The sequence below is a fragment of the Haliotis asinina genome, chromosome 7 (genome assembly GCF_037392515.1).
Source record: "Haliotis asinina isolate JCU_RB_2024 chromosome 7, JCU_Hal_asi_v2, whole genome shotgun sequence".
NCBI classification, from domain to species: domain Eukaryota; kingdom Metazoa; phylum Mollusca; class Gastropoda; order Lepetellida; family Haliotidae; genus Haliotis; species Haliotis asinina.
In genome coordinates, this window is record NC_090286.1 from 39,925,964 (window position 1) to 39,943,777 (window position 17,814).

General features: G+C 40.3%; 1 protein-coding gene and 1 long non-coding RNA gene across 2 annotated transcripts; one reads left to right on the plus strand and one right to left on the minus strand.

The window, feature by feature from the left end:
* Positions 1-6,208: 6,208 nt before the first annotated feature.
* Positions 6,209-6,464, minus strand: LOC137290364 (uncharacterized). Its single transcript, XR_010957206.1, has 3 exons — positions 6,434-6,464; positions 6,264-6,399; positions 6,209-6,229 (listed from the first exon to the last, which is right to left on the minus strand). It is a non-coding gene; the product is annotated as an uncharacterized lncRNA (long non-coding RNA).
* A 1,662-nt stretch (positions 6,465-8,126) lies between these two features.
* On the plus strand, positions 8,127-16,466 carry LOC137291504 (uncharacterized). The gene is made up of 5 exons (XM_067822865.1): positions 8,127-8,213; positions 11,375-11,585; positions 12,339-12,466; positions 13,978-14,237; positions 15,547-16,466. Exons 1-5 carry the CDS (start codon positions 8,152-8,154, stop codon positions 15,612-15,614), a joined length of 729 nt encoding a protein of 242 aa, XP_067678966.1. The 5' UTR covers positions 8,127-8,151; the 3' UTR covers positions 15,615-16,466.
* The last annotated feature ends 1,348 nt before the right edge of the window (positions 16,467-17,814 follow it).

The window sequence follows — 17,814 nt, forward strand, 5'->3', positions numbered from 1 at the left end:
TGACCATCTGTTCAAGTGAACACATGCGGCCATGTCGACAAAGGGGCCACAGTTTGCTCTACAGAGTTTCGTCCGTTAGGCGTGCCAGTATCCTATCATCGTGTGTTCGTTCAGGTAATGTTTACCCATAAACCTTGCATAATGTCGGGTTTTTCTCCGACGTCAAGCTGACATGTTGTGAAATAGGCTTCCCGAGACAGCGTGGCATTTACTTCTGTTTACTCACTTACACGATCGCTTTAACAAGAGAAGAGCACCTGTTTACGACTCAGCCGTCTCAGGTAACAATATATTTAGGTACTTATACTTTTCAGACAATACCTACGAAAAATAGAGTGAAGCGTTTATAAACCGTAATAAACAGTGTGTAAGACAAGTGTAAACGCTACTAGTAGTCAGTTTCATTAGAAGAGACATTGGTGACGTCATTTAATTAAGACGTCATGGTAATTGAAGACGTCACAATGGTATTATGAAAAGGGCCCAGTTTCATTGCAGCAAGCTTCATCTTACCAAAATGATATCTCATCTGTTTTTGATGATGGATATTTTAATGTTTTTTCGGGTTTTTAAAGTTTTTTTCAGGCAGTTAATGTACCACGACATAAGCTAATTTGACTCTAAACCAGGTGTGCTAAAACTATAACAATCTCCTTTCCATTGAACTATAAAAGTAATTCCCGATTACAAACTGTGCAGAGAATCCTAGTAGGGGGTAAAATTGTTTTCGTATAATATAACACCATAGTATTTAATCTTCGATAACTATTAAAGAGTTTATTTTCATGAAAGACAGCGTGTGGTCATTTCTATCACGAAAAATAAAGTAATTGGATACCCCAAGTAAATACAAGTCATAAATAAACGTATTTTGTTAGTGTGATAAAGTCAGTTAATCTACCCGTATCCCACAGTAATCGTGTTAAACGGTGACCTCAATCAGAGAATCGACGACTCGAAACCATATGCAATTCATTCCATAATCTTGCCTACCCATGGAGCTCGCGCTATTTTGGATAGTTCAGTCAAATATGCATTATTGATTTCCACACAGTTCTATTTATTCATGGTCTCCGAAACAGGTAGAAAAAGAGTGTATTTTGTAATGACACAGCGCGTATTGAGTAGCTGGGAACCATTCAACATTTGATCGAGAGCTGACGTTCGATAAAGTAAACACTATCATAACAGAAAAAAATATCACATGAGTGGAAAGATATCGGGTTAATTTGCTTGGCTTTTAAAGAAATTATAACATTTTTGTTTCATTTATATAAAGGAAATTACATGATATAGCTGCGTTTGTTTGAGATCGTTTAGACATGTTTTTTTGGTGAAAATATGGAGTTTAGTATAGCATATTGGCGACAATTAATAGATGTATCGACGTTGTAACATCTTTCCTTTATTTTATCTTCGTTTTTTATTAAGTGAGATCAGATCTTTCAAAATGAATAATTAATATTGCTCCTGAAAAATAACTTAAATGACATTTTGTGGTTAAATCAATCTGAATATAAAACTAAGTATACATTGATAATGAATGACTTTGATTAAGCGAGAGTTTAGTGTCGCTTCCAATAGTATTTCAATAATAAAACAAAGTCATCAATATCCCCCACAATGGCAAAATACTCTTCATGAATATGTCTACTTGCAATGATCATGCCAAATGTTTTGGTGTGTATGTGGTAAATTGGAAGAAGAGCACTGAAAGGCTTTTAAGCTCTGCTCCAGGAAGGAACACTACCGCCAAATTCAGTTCAAGCCAAACTTGTTGACATGGAAGCACCAAAATAAAAGTTTTATTTAGTAATTAACTACCCAAAGGCACCAGTACCTACTGGCGTAGGAGCAAGAAGGAGACCGGAATTCACCTGATGAAAGAGCTGGAAATAGTCTTGCATTCATCTGGTGAAAGAGCTGGAAATAGTCTTGCATAGTCTTTGATTCACGTGGTAACAGGGCAAGAAATAGTCACATTCATCTGGTGAAAGAGCTGGAAATAGTCTTGCATAGTCTTTGATTCACGTGGTAACAGGGCAAGAAATAGTCGTATTCATCTGGTGAAAGAGCTGGAAATAGTCTTGCATAGTCTTTGATTCACGTGGTAACAGGGCAAGAAATAGTCGTATTCACCTGGGGAAAGAGCTGGAAATAGTCTTGCATAGTCTTTGATTCACGTGGTAACAGGGCAAGAAATAGTCGCATTCATCTGGTGAAAGAGCTGGAAATAGTCTTGCATAGTCTTTGATTCACGTGGTAACAGGGCAAGAAATAGTCGCATTCATCTGGTGAAAGAGCTGGAAATAGTCTTGCATAGTCTTTGATTCACGTGGTAACAGGGCAAGAAATAGTCGCATTCATCTGGTGAAAGAGCTGGAAATAGTCTTGCATAGTCTTTGATTCACGTGGTAACAGGGCAAGAAATAGTCGCATTCATCTGGTGAAAGAGCTGGAAATAGTCTTGCATAGTCTTTGATTCACGTGGTAACAGGGCAAGAAATAGTCGCATTCATCTGGTGAAAGAGCTGGAAATAGTCTTGCATAGTCTTTGATTCACGTGGTAACAGGGCAAGAAATAGTCACATTCATCTGGTGAAAGAGCTGGAAATAGTCTTGCATAGTCTTTGATTCACGTGGTAACAGGGCAAGAAATAGTCGTATTCATCTGGTGAAAGAGCTGGAAATAGTCTTGCATAGTCTTTGATTCACGTGGTAACAGGGCAAGAAATAGTCGTATTCATCTGGTGAAAGAGCTGGAAATAGTCTTGCATAGTCTTTGATTCACGTGGTAACAGGGCAAGAAATAGTCGTATTCATCTGGTGAAAGAGCTGGAAATAGTCTTGCATAGTCTTTGATTCACGTGGTAACAGGGCAAGAAATAGTCGTATTCATCTGGTGAAAGAGCTGGAAATAGTCTTGCATAGTCTTTGATTCACGTGGTAACAGGGCAAGAAATAGTCGTATTCATCTGGTGAAAGAGCTGGAAATAGTCTTGCATAGTCTTTGATTCACGTGGTAACAGGGCAAGAAATAGTCGTATTCATCTGGTGAAAGAGCTGGAAATAGTCTTGCATAGTCTTTGATTCACGTGGTAACAGGGCAAGAAATAGTCGTATTCATCTGGTGAAAGAGCTGGAAATAGTCTTGCATAGTCTTTGATTCACGTGGTAACAGGGCAAGAAATAGTCGTATTCATCTGGTGAAAGAGCTGGAAATAGTCTTGCATAGTCTTTGATTCACGTGGTAACAGGGCAAGAAATAGTCGTATTCATCTGGTGAAAGAGCTGGAAATAGTCTTGCATAGTCTTTGATTCACGTGGTAACAGGGCAAGAAATAGTCGTATTCATCTGGTGAAAGAGCTGGAAATAGTCTTGCATAGTCTTTGATTCACGTGGTAACAGGGCAAGAAATAGTCGTATTCATCTGGTGAAAGAGCTGGAAATAGTCTTGCATAGTCTTTGATTCACGTGGTAACAGGGCAAGAAATAGTCGTATTCATCTGGTGAAAGAGCTGGAAATAGTCTTGCATAGTCTTTGATTCACGTGGTAACAGGGCAAGAAATAGTCGTATTCATCTGGTGAAAGAGCTGGAAATAGTCTTGCATAGTCTTTGATTCACGTGGTAACAGGGCAAGAAATAGTCGTATTCATCTGGTGAAAGAGCTGGAAATAGTCTTGCATAGTCTTTGATTCACGTGGTAACAGGGCAAGAAATAGTCGTATTCATCTGGTGAAAGAGCTGGAAATAGTCTTGCATAGTCTTTGATTCACGTGGTAACAGGGCAAGAAATAGTCGTATTCATCTGGTGAAAGAGCTGGAAATAGTCTTGCATAGTCTTTGATTCACGTGGTAACAGGGCAAGAAATAGTCGTATTCATCTGGTGAAAGAGCTGGAAATAGTCTTGCATAGTCTTTGATTCACGTGGTAACAGGGCAAGAAATAGTCGTATTCATCTGGTGAAAGAGCTGGAAATAGTCTTGCATAGTCTTTGATTCACGTGGTAACAGGGCAAGAAATAGTCGTATTCATCTGGTGAAAGAGCTGGAAATAGTCTTGCATAGTCTTTGATTCACGTGGTAACAGGGCAAGAAATAGTCGTATTCATCTGGTGAAAGAGCTGGAAATAGTCTTGCATAGTCTTTGATTCACGTGGTAACAGGGCAAGAAATAGTCGTATTCATCTGGTGAAAGAGCTGGAAATAGTCTTGCATAGTCTTTGATTCACGTGGTAACAGGGCAAGAAATAGTCGTATTCATCTGGTGAAAGAGCTGGAAATAGTCTTGCATAGTCTTTGATTCACGTGGTAACAGGGCAAGAAATAGTCGTATTCATCTGGTGAAAGAGCTGGAAATAGTCTTGCATAGTCTTTGATTCACGTGGTAACAGGGCAAGAAATAGTCGTATTCATCTGGTGAAAGAGCTGGAAATAGTCTTGCATAGTCTTTGATTCACGTGGTAACAGGGCAAGAAATAGTCGTATTCATCTGGTGAAAGAGCTGGAAATAGTCTTGCATAGTCTTTGATTCACGTGGTAACAGGGCAAGAAATAGTCGTATTCATCTGGTGAAAGAGCTGGAAATAGTCTTGCATAGTCTTTGATTCACGTGGTAACAGGGCAAGAAATAGTCGTATTCATCTGGTGAAAGGGGAAGAAGTAAATTTGAATTCACCCGATGGGATGGATAGAAGAAACTCTATTATTCACCTGTTGATGGGGAAATGAGAAGCCTTGGATTCGCCTGATGTCGAGGAAAGAAGCTGCCTTGAATAAGTCGCTACCCTTACCTTACACTTTGTATCGCTGAGTTTCTAGACGACTGTAGTAACTGGATAGCCACACGGCTTGAGTGCTAACCATGTTTTCTGCGACTAGGTTTCAAAGAGGTTTTCCATGGTATAAGTGCTGTTGGTGCAATAATGCTAAAAAGCAGATATAAAGCGTGTGCATATTCAGTCACGTGTACGAGTAGAGCTGAAGTAACCAAACTACATGTGAATCTGCATGTTTTCACATGATCATGATAAGAATCTAACATGTCCTGTCAACAGAGCAGCTGGAATAACTGACCGAAAGAGTTGACATACCTCACCGGCATTAACAGAACACCTGAAACATCTTCACTGGTCCCGGAAGATCTTAATGTCTTTGTGAATTTGCATGACATGTTAATGTCATCAAGCTAGATAATAAAATACCTTACATACAACTATACTAACATACATACCGTTAATTTGATGTCGCTTTTTAGTCGGACTGCTTGTCCTTCGGGTTTGCTGGTCACGTCGAAGTATAATCGCTCCCGGGTCCAGACCGTATTGTCCTACTCCCACAGTGACTAATTGAAAGAGTGGGTGTTGACCAACTTTGCTATATTTTACTAACGCTTCACTGGGCTTGCTTTGAATAGTTTAATAATGGTGTCAATCTCTTGATTATTGTAAATAAAACGTATTCTTGAAAGTGTTGGCAGTAATGTGTACTGAAAGTGAAGAACACAAGTATATATATATATATATCATAAATATTCCAAATGATGAGTTGTGTTATATCTGCAGTCCCAAATTAGATATAACAACAGAAACAAACCAAACTAGATGTACATTTCAAAAATCACCAAACCAAACACTCCGGTTCCCTACCTGGCTACCTAGACTCTCATCCGCTGATCTATTCATCTATAAATCTGTCCGTTAGGGTATCTACTCTTTTCTCAATAAGTACATCAATCAATGTGTCTATAATCTATCTATTGTCTGTCAGTCCACCTCTCTATCTTCTGGCCATCCATACAGCTGTTACCTTCCGTCATCTTTCTGTTGTCTGTCCATCACCATGTCTATCATCTTCCAGTTGTCTGTCCATCACTATGTCTATCACCTTTCTGTTGTCCGCCCATCACCATTTCTACCATCTTTCTGTTGTCTGTCCATCACCATGTCTATCATCTTCCAGTTGTCTGTCCATCACCATGTCTGTCACCTTTCTGTTGTCCGCCCATCACCATGTCTATCATCTTCCTGTTGTCTGTCCATCACCATGTCTATCATCTTCCAGTTGTCTGTCCATCACCATGTCTGTCACCTTTCTGTTGTCCGCCCATCACCATTTCTAAAATCTTTCTGTTGTCTGTCCATCACCATGTCTATCATCTTCCAGTTGTCTGTCCATCACCATGTCTATCACCTTTCTGTTGTCCGCCCATCACCATTTCTACCATCTTTCAGTTGTCTGTCCATCACCATGTCTATCACCTTTCTGTTGTCTGTCCATCACCATGTCTATCATCTTTCAGTTGTCTGTCCATCACCATGTCTATCACCTTTCTGTTGTCCGCCCATCACCATTTCTACCATCTTTCAGTTGTCTGTCCATCACCATGTCTATCATCTTTCAGTTGTCTGTCCATCACCATGTCTATCACCTTTCTGTTGTCCGCCCATCACCATTTCTACCATCTTTCAGTTGTCTGTCCATCACCATGTCTATCATCTTTCTGTTGTCCGCCCATCACCATTTCTACCATCTTTCAGTTGTCTGTCCACCACATGTCTATCATCTTTCAGTTGTCTGTCCATCACATGTCCATCATCTTTCTGTTGTCTATCCATCACCATGTCTATCACCTTCCAGTTGTCTGTCCATCACCATGTCTATCACCTTTCTGTTGTCTGTCCATCACCATGTCTATCACCTTTCTGTTGTCTGTCCATCACCATGTCTATCACCTTTCTGTTGTCCGCCCATCACCATTTCTACCATCTTTCAGTTGTCTGTCCATCACATGTCTATCATCTTTCAGTTGTCTGTCCATCACCATGTCTATCATCTTTCTGTTGTCCGCCCATCACCATTTCTACCATCTTTCAGTTGTCTGTCCACCACATGTCTATCATCTTTCAGTTGTCTGTCCATCACATGTCTATCATCTTTCTGTTGTCTATCCATCACCATGTCTATCACCTTCCAGTTGTCTGTCCATCACCATGTCTATCACCTTTCTGTTGTCTGTCCATCACCATGTCTATCACCTTTCTGTTGTCTGTCCATCACCATGTCTATCACCTTTCTGTTGTCCGCCCATCACCATTTCTACCATCTTTCAGTTGTCTGTCCATCACATGTCTATCACCTTTCTGTTGTCCGCCCATCACCATTTCTACCATCTTTCAGTTGTCTGTCCATCACATGTCTATCATCTTTCTGTTGTCTGTCCATCACCATTTCTACCATCTTTCAGTTGTCTGTCCATCACATGTCTATCATCTTTCAGTTGTCTGTCCATGACCATGTCTATCACCTTTCTGTTCTCCGTCCATCACCCTGGTGTCTATCCATCACCCTATCTATCATCTTTGTGTTATCCTCCCATGACCCTATGAATCATCTTTCTGCTGTCCGTCCATCACCCTTTCTATTATCTGTCTGTTGTCTGTCCATCACCATGACTATGGTGTATCGGCAACCGAGAGACTGGAGCCAGGCTATGAGTAACTGCTACAATTAAACCTCTATCACCCACCTGCCTTATATATAATATATATCCCACGGGTATTTGGCACAGACAGGCGACAATGGTAACTCGTAATCGATACAGACATAGCATGCGCCAAACCTCACTCAGAAAGCTTCTTTAAACATTAATCCTTATACTTTTCTGTCTGTCGTAAGTTCTTATTGTCTGTCTTTAACCCAACGTAATCACTTTTTGACAGACATGATTTCTCAGACCTTGTTAAATCTGTCTATTGCCTATCGGGGTGTTATCGAACCCACTGTTGGCACTCCTAATACGATTACAATGCATAGTTTGTAAGTGAGCATATGAAATTTGCCCTCAACACTCAAGGATCAATCTCCAGGCGAAACGGACGAGTCTATTCAGTTGCCAGGGACCAGCTTATCATTAATGATCATTTTACAAACGTACCTTAATTAAACAACGTAATAATTCAATTAAACTACCATCGGCACTCTGTTACTACAGGGGGTATGAATATACATTGATCAGTTATGACTGATTTTAGAGTGATCAGTTCCAACTTTTTCAGTGCCCTACCTGTACCCCCTCACGTGATTGTTATGCTCTACCCCTCCCAGGTGGAATAGGTTTCATTCCATGTCAAACAGGTGCACGCTAAGATGGCTCTCGACTACATGAAAACTGTTTATAGGCAAGAACGAGATGTATCGCCACGAGCAAAGTAAGAATAACGTGTTTATTGTGTCAACTGTTTTATTGCGTCAATTAAGAAATCAAAAAGCCACTCCTACAGAATTGTGTAGTAAAATTTAATAGACATGATTTTTATTTTACTTGATTATTGTTTAAAAGGACGTTTGTGTATATGTTTGTGATTCTGGACAGATAAAACCACATGTAGTCAGTCGTAAATTATTGTAGCCATAAGTAATACACCACTCGTCTCTACGCGTCCATATGTATGACATAGACAATTGCACAGATGGATCAAGTCAGTGAAGCATTTCAATATTTGGTCTTTGTCCCGTGGGTTATGTTCGCTCTAATCAACTTCGGTAGCCCCCTGCTGTTTGATGACAGATAGTATATGTACGGGTATATGCATCCACCTATTCGATATTTCGAGTTGTGGATAGGCGGGTTGGGTTATTCTTTAAAGGTTTGTTCCTCATCAACTCTGTGCAGTTTCATCTACTGACATGACACTGATACATACGATGTTTGTCACAATTTAAACTAGTTACTGTTTTTCAGATATTATTTCTGCTTTATTATTAGAAAAGTCGACAAACCTTCAAAACTGTTGTTGAAGATCTGAATTAAATCTAATACTATAATTGTCTGAAGGAAATCAAATACATAAGAGATCAGCAAAGGCTACGATACTTCACAATGATTGAAAACGAAACTTGGTAGAACACACACATATACACTTGTAAATGTTGTATATGCGTGTCTAATACCGAGAGCATGTTAATAGTGACCATGCAGTCACACAATAGATGGGTCAGATGAAATAGGGTGCGACTGCGAGTATAAGATTATTGCACTTACTTAAAGATATGGATGTACATAGTTAACTGACTCCGGGCCGACTAGTCCTTGTTTTCTCTCTTCTCGAGAAAAAGGAGGTCAGAACTGATGACTTGGTGGACAGTAATAATCACATCCAAGTTGGGAAGATCGGTGCTAATGCTGTTGAGTGAGTACTTGATTGCCTTGTCCAGAGTCTTTATTTTAAAGACCGCTGCCATGTAGCTGGAATATTGCTGAGTGCGGCGTAAAACTAAACCCACGAACTCACTCTTGTCGAACGCCAGGCATGGTAATATAAAGTACCAGATTTTTACATCTTTTGGAATGAGGTTGTTAGGGGATTGAGCCGCCGACCTACGCTCTCGTCTCACAATGGAGACATAATGATGGAGAATAACCTGTTTGGTGAGTGAGTTTAGTTTTACGCCGCTTTTAGCAATATTCCAGCAATATCACGTCGGGGGACACCAGAAATGGGCTTCACACATAGTAAGAAGCTGTACAGACAACATGATGTCACATGATGCACATTATACAACATGGCGAACTGGAACCGTAAATAAGAAAACAAGTTTCCAGCGTTAATGTCTGTATTTCAAGCAGATGTTGTAATGAGTATTTATCATGAGCAATTAGCTCAACAACAGTGTATTTGGTCTCCATATGAAATTAAAACACCATTCGTCGCATACAGTGCGAAGGGTTTCTTGAGCTTGAGGTTATATACAACATCGTATGTGATTAATAATTGTGTATGTGTCAGCCATTTCGCTTCATTTTCTGTAGTAACAATCAAACACCCGAAATGGCTGACTATCTTACTTATTTCTCGAAATGACTGAAATGTTTTGTCATTTCACTGTATGAGTTATTTCACAATCTGACTGTAACATACACACCACATGATTGCTGATTGTTATGAGTGGGTGAGTTTAGTTTTACGCCGCACTCATCAGTATTCCAGCTATATGGTGTCGATCTGTAAATAATTGAGTCTGGACCAGACAATCCGGTGAGCAACAGCATGAGCATCGGTCTGCGCAATTGGGAACCGATGGCATGTGTCAACCAAGTGAGCGAGCCTGACCACCCGATCCCGTTAGTCGCCTCTTACGACAAGCATAGTCGCCTTTATGGCAAGCATGGGTTGCTAGAAGACCTTCCTATCCCGCACCTTCATGGGTCCTAATTGTTATGTGAAAACTGGACAAAGTGTAATGAAATGATACCTCTATCGTATGCGAGATGGCAACAGTTGGGACAAAACATCTAGACTTTCCATAGCGGCGTGCGTCTATCATATTTACTTCAGACAGCAGTGCACGCAGTGGTTGTACTAAGTCAACATGACTCGCCGTCTCCAGGTGATTATCTGCAACGATCAGTGTAAAATAGCATGGCATAAGTACATCTTCATTGAGATAAATTACGACAGGGTTGGGTCATGTAAAAGTGGAATCACGGATGTCGACTTTATTTCATATTTGATCCATACTTCTTTATGGATAACAGGTTCTTGTTTATTGCATAGAGCGACGTGCACTTTTAGGTCGATAACGGTGGAAGTTGCAACGTCGAAATGTACAGTCTTGGGTTGACAACGATGTAAACATCTGCACCGAAACATGGCTCTGTGCAATAAACAAGAAGTTGTTATTCACAAAATCGTATGCATCATTATTGACTCACCAATTTCTAAAATGTCAAAGAAACAAGTGGCTTCACATAGCACACAATCGGCCTTTTTTCTGAATTTCTTCTTTCAGCGGGATGGCGTGTTCAGAGTGTGCAGCATCTTACGAGATCCATTTTTTAAAGATCTTTTGAAACGGAAAATAATAAATTGGCCCTGTTATCTAAAAACTTTTGAAACGGAAAATAATAAATTGGCCCTGTTATCTAAAGACTTTCGAAACGCAAGAAGCCACATTGACCATGTTCTCTAAGAAACGTTGTAGCGGAATAATTTCTTTCAGGCTTAGACATCTTTGCTGAAGCAGAAAATCCTCTCTGAGATCTATAAACGTGATAATTATGTAAAACACACTATTCCAATATAAGGTTTACGAATAGGTTCCTGACCAGATAATCATGATTATAGATTTTGTTCCCTATTTCAAGACATGCAGGTTGGTTTTCTTGCGAAAATTCCCAAATTAACAAACCTTGTTTTTGGATATCCAGCTTGACTGACAATTTTTACTTCAATTTTAAACTTTATGTAAGATGTTTTCTGAGCACTGAGTTTCAGCATATTTCTAGTTCAACGTTTCAAGAATATCAAATGTTGGTACCTTCTTTATTCTGTAAATATTCCATACTAAACACGCTTGTTTCTCCGTGCAGCAAGACCAGCTATGGACACATGTCTCGATGGATGGACGTAACAGAGGGCCCCTATTTGCCCCCAACAATCTCCGTCAACCACTACGCCACTGCCAACATGTCCCCAGCCTTCGGCAAAAAGAGAAAACCCTGGGGTAAAGCCCCACCCAAGGAACGACCCCCGGGGCCCGTGGTGGCTCTGTCCCAGCCTGATATGGCCAAAGAGGCAGCGGTGAGTTGTAAACGTTCATCGTGTCCGTGTCTTTAGTGAATGAACCACTCGACAGGCGGCAGATATGAGAGAGTGAGTGAGTGAATGTGTGAGTGAGTGAGTTAAGACAAGCATAAAAATAACCTAAACATGTTAAAATATCGTACAACCCAGGAATTTAAAAATCCTCAGTAATCTAGGACGGTGACATGTAGTTTATAGAGTTTGGCCTTGACTAACTGGTGACAGACACCCTGGGTAACGTCCCACGCTGACGGGACACAGTGACACACAATATGTCAACAGAAAGGCCTTTTAATATGGTATTTAACACTGTAAGAAATCGAATGCTATAAACAGGGTCGAAAACACCATGTGTCGAGAATGATACAAATGAAGGTCTGGTCGCCGAAAGTGGCGGCGGTGTAGCTTTGTGGTTAAAGCGTTCGCTCGTCACGTAGGAATCCGGATTCGATTACCAGTATGGGTACAATGTGTGAAGCTCGTTTCTGGTGTCCCCCACTGTAATATTGCTAAAATATTGCTACAAGCGGAGTAAAGCTAAACTCGCTCACTATCTGGTTTCGAAAAGTGTTCATCATGCATTGTCATACTTACTAAGACCGCTTAATGTAAAGCCTTAGGCTCCATATTCTGCCGGTCTTGGTACATCGGGCCGTTTTTCTTTGCAGTAAACTGTCTACTCCTAAAACAGTGACAGATTCTATACAAACCATCTGGAATACTGTGATGTCAAATTCAGTTTGCTTTCAGATTGACAGCAGCGTGCCTGTCCACCTCCGCTACAGCCAGAACAACGGCTACGATGACTACCACCGTGCTTTCAGAGCCATCAGCAACCAATGGCCGTCAGCTAGTTACCCTACGTTTGGACCACCGAGGTAACTTTGTTCAGGTTCTCATACAGAAGCTGTAATACAGGTATACAACCTAAACACACGCAAATCTACAAGTCTCTAAGTCTTCTCATCCTCTCCAACTCCAGGGATCGCTTTTTGGTAAAACTACGCCGAACCGTAGAGATGTGATAGTTTGCTGAAAATGGGCCCATTTTCTTGGCTCCTGCTTAATATACACAAAGAACTTGACATTTCACGAGTGAATGAGCCCCGATCTTAACCCTTTAAAGCATGTCTGTGACATGATTGGTCGCCGTCTGCAACAAAGGGATCCTCCTGTACAGAACCTGGCCAGTTGGAGGCTGCTTGACACTGGAATGTCGTTGACTGTCCCTAAAGAGGACCAGGAAGCTGACAGGGGGTATGAGGAGGAGAGTGCTGGCTGTCACAGTCATATGGAGGTCGTATAAGACAAAAATGACATTTTGAAAGATCACATTCACCATTAAATTGAACTTTAAACATTCCACTGACATTCTTGTACCAGGCTTGGTTTGGTATGAAAATCAGTTTACGTGTGTGTTTTTTGCCAAATAACAATAATCTACATAAAATCAACATGGTTTCCTATCATTTTGTCGTTTTTTATGAGTCAAAGGATCATACGGGTCAGAAAAAGTCGTGTTTTTCAAAAATGATCACCATGAGACGTTGATGAGAACCAACCATTGCAGAAATACAAGGGGTGCTTAATTACGTTCTTTGTGCATATATTCAAAGGCAGTTAAATCAGTTATTTTCATGTCCAGACTGTAATGTTAATCTTCATTACTGGACAGTACTGCTGGAATTAAGACAATACTCTACAGTACATTGTCAACAGCATGTGTTCTCTCCCACCTTTATACAAGAGCGCGTCGACGTAAGAAGCTCGTTAACGGAACTGTCAGCAGTGTCTCAACAAAGAATCTTTGCTGTTCGCGAATCCCTATTCTACTCCGGACCTGCACGTCCCAAATGCTGAGTGCTGGCAGGGCTACAGCAAGAACCATATATGGGCATGACCCGACCTTGGGATCGAATCCTTTTACCCATATATAGACGTGAATGCAATATGACCTTGAGATGTTCCATCTTTGATGTCACTTGGCAGGAATATATATTTCAGATGTGTTTAGTCTTAATTCTCACCATGACCTTTTTCTGAGTCAAATATATTTTTAACGAAATAAACGTGAGACAATTCTAGATGTGCTTTACAGTTGAGTGAAATACATCGATCTCTCAACACTGTCACAGAGAGGTTCATCTGTCCATGCTGGTACAGTGTACATGTAGTATGTACGTACATGGAGTGATAGGAAACTGATGCGTGACATTACTGAAACAGTTGTAGTAGCGTCAAACAGCACTTAGTCGTCGCATGTGTATATTCCTTCAGCCACTAATAAATTATGACGATGAGGATGTGATGTAATGATAGATATTTAACGAACTCTTCAGGGCTTTATTTATCACTTGGATGCTAATGTCAGCACTTTGTTTCACATCAGGCTGCGTCATGGACGTCAGGGAGGCAGCTGGCGTCACGTGACGGAGGTGATGCAGGCGGGGGGTAGCAGGACCATGTTCGTGGACGGCCGGACAACGTTGAATGACCGCTTTCAGATGGAGGAGACCCCAGGGGCAGATCTGATCCTGGGGAGGGAGGATAAGGGGGATCCACCCATAAACTTCGACACCGAGGAAGCCAAGAGAACAGCCTGGATGGCTAATTACAGGAGAGAGAAAGACAGGGAACCCAAAATAAAAAGTAAGTGCTTTAATTTCTAAAGTAAAAGTCTAAATTGAATTGAGTCTCTACAACAATGATTTTCTCTTGTGTGTGGCCCTCTTGGCACAATATCATTTGGGTGGGGGACATTGTGGAAGCATAATTCGAGAATGAGACCCGTGCAACGGATGTTCGGTAAACTATGCTGGTCCTAAGAGGCGACTACGGGGATCGCACTAGATGATTTGATTGACACATGTCATCGGTTCCCAATTGAGCAGATCGAGGCTCATGATGCTGATCACTGGATTGTCTGGTCCAGACTCGATTATTTACAGACCGCCACCGTTTAGCTGGAACATTGCTGAGTATGGCGTAAAACTAAACTCACTCAAAGTAGCTGCTTAAAACACATTGTAAGGTATCCAGAGTAAAGTGTCTCTAGCGCTCTATTCTACTGCAGTTGAGGCTTTATTCTACTGTGCATATAGTCGAAATGACTGCCGAGAAATCTTGGCATCTCAGTCTCTCATATCACTGAGATGGCTTCTAGGGTGAAATGAAACTGTTCTAGCATATGGATCCACGTTCGATCATACAGTGCATGTTATTACAGTGTAAATGACTGTAGTAGACTTTAATGAATGGCGACCAAGGCGTAGTTACCATTTATAAAAAGACCGGGCTTACACCTGATTGTTGCTAAAAGACTGTCCAAGCCATCAATATTATCTAAATATAAAGCTTTGGAACTTATTGGGCCTATACGAAAAAATGGCGTGCTATGGGCCTGGTGTCTCATATAGGTGGCCCACATTGTGCCTTTGCTTGCTTTTTGTGGTGCATTTTGATCCCATTGTACCCCGTCAATAACTGTCACTATTAAGAATACACGATGCCACTTACAAAGTTAAGTGTTACAAAGCAATTTGTAGATGAACAACTTCTTTATTGTTTTGAGAGCTCTCAATAAAGAAGTTGTTCATCCATAAAGTTGTCAGATGAAATTGTATTTGGGTTTACACTTTGTCTATCAGTCAGGCACCTCGTCGCCAGCAAAGTCAGCAATATAACCCACTCAACCAGCGCGGGTGGCACAACAATTTAACTCTGACATGTGGTAGTTGAGATCATGTACCTTGTACCCCTCTGACAAGTGTAAATTGTAAAGGCTCCCATTGCCCGCACTAAAAATTCATGAACCAAGAAAACTAGAATTTATATTTTACTGTGAAAGTGTAATTTCAAATATAACACGTATAAGTCATGACTTGTTCAGTATTATAGTGCGATGGATGCGTGTATTAGGTACTGTAGTTCACCTTCACTGATCCTTCTTGTGTTCCAGTGATGATGTATGGGAGTCTGGACAAAAAGAAAGGCGTGGAGAAGAACAACTGGATGATCATGAGATAGTGCTAGTAACGTCTCCTGTAGCCAGTACCTGTCAGTATTAGATGCCCATGTCACATACCATCTGTCTGTGAGACGATTATCTGCATTTTCAGTGTTACCATTTCTTGTTCTTACTGTATCACCCACATGGCGTGTTAGAACCATACTTCCTCCATAGACTACACCAACTCGAATACAATGTGGTAAACGAAGGTACAAGAGTACATGTACATCTTTTAAACAATATTTACATAAACTGTGCTCAACTTGATAACAGAGGAAGGAAGTCATTTGAAAGACTGCTTGAATAAGTTAATGGGGGGATCAATCAAATTCGTTTCAAACTACCCGCACCAAGGTTCCAGACATTTTCAGAACTTTGGAAGGCCATATTCCATGTCCAGGAACTATTAAATAACAGGGGCAGATACAGGATTTTGGAGAAGGTGTGGACTGAGGTGTGTAAGTGTATGTACATAGTTAATGAAGTCCAAAGGATAGGGGAAATGTTCCTCTGGGAATTATTTTTCCCCGGGGGGAGGTGGGTGCGTACTCCTCCTTTGGATCCATTTCTGGATAACCATAAGAAAATAACCTGACCATTTTATAAGGCTGTGATGACTATAAGAAATTAACAATAAATTACATGTATTTATATATGGAAGATGAGTATTTTCTTGAGTGAACATTATCAAACCTGTTAGTATAATGCTCAGTGGGCTCAGATTCTCACGAATCTAGTCACTCTCACCATCAGTATTACCACCTGTTCCATCTCACTGTAATGTAAATATGTCCTTTAATATTTATTGTGAGTGTGGTGTATGATTATGTATTGTTACTGTATCAGAAATACATATTTTTTCTTACCCACTTTCTTTCATGATTTATCTTCCAGTCACTGATGCTTTTCTTGAACACTTACAACGTTTCAGAAAAGTGAGTTTTGTTTCACATCGCACTCAGCAATATTTCAGCTATTATAATAAATAATCAAGTCTGGATCTGATAATCCAGTGAATAACAGCTTGAGCATCAATCTACACAACTGGAATATGATCAACCGAGTCAGCGATCCCATTAGCCACCTCCTATGACAAGCAAGGGTTATTGAAGATCTTCACAAGTTGTTCAGAAATACAAAGACAGAACAATGCTGGTAACATATTTAATACTACCATACAATATGCTTCACTAGAAAAGAGTGTAAACTGTAACAAAATGCCATCAGATCAGCTGCGTCTGTATGACAGGACTACAGCACTGTAAGTAGCAGTAAGGCTGGCAATAAGCCGCCTTATTTGGGGAGGTCAGTTTTTCAATCACAGATCCTGACACACTATTTGTGTCTCCTAGTGAGAGCTAAGCACACCAAGTCATTTCCACAACATATTTCATCAAGACATCAAGTATGTTCAGGAAACAAATGTTATACATGTATTTGTTTATTTTTTCAAGGTTAGAATAAGAAATGGCAGGTCCCTTATTCGAGTGAGTAGAGTTTTTATTCCAGTAATATCACAACGAAGTGACACCAGAAATGGGTTTCACTCATTAGACACATGTGAGGAATCAAACCCAGGCCTAGGTGTGACAAGCCAATGCTTCAACCACTTTGCTACACCACCGCTCTCCTTTATTCAAAACATGCTAGTTGCTGATGGCAGACTATAGCGCTGAAAGATCTCCATGATACATTATCAGCTAATAGCGTTTAAGACAAGAATGTTCCACTGTAGGAGGACTGAACTTATCTAGTATACCCTACGTGGGTAAGTGAATGTGGTAGATATACAAGGCATACATAACTAGTGGGGCTATGTCATCAACATATAAATAAGATCAGTTCTGAAAATACACATGGTTGGATTAAGAACATAATGAACATTTCCTATCACGTTTTGAGGGACAATGAAGAGAAGTCTGCTATTTTCATACTCACAACACCAGTATTCACCGTTATGCATATTTTGCATCACAAAAATACCATTATATGTAAAAATGGCAGTAAATAATTTGGTGCAAAATACATATATATTTTACTTGGAGTAATTCTGACATGTTACTTATACAATGCACATATTAAAGTAGATACAAGTAATCAAATTGTACATATTTGTAAGTAATACTGCAGCTGACACCACGTTATTCCACCAGGAAAAGGTATCAAAATCCTAAAACATTACTAATACTATTATCCTACAATCTGTCTCACATAAGT

Excerpts from the sequence above, each read along its gene's own strand:
- LOC137291504 (XM_067822865.1), top strand. The coding sequence starts at position 8,152 with ATGGCTCTCGACTACATGAAAACTGTTTATAGGCAAGAACGAGATGTA. Across the intron at positions 12,467-13,977 it reads CCTACGTTTGGACCACCGAG|GCTGCGTCATGGACGTCAGG; the intron begins GTAACTTTGTTC and ends GTTTCACATCAG. Across the intron at positions 14,238-15,546 it reads CAGGGAACCCAAAATAAAAA|TGATGATGTATGGGAGTCTG; the intron begins GTAAGTGCTTTA and ends CTTGTGTTCCAG.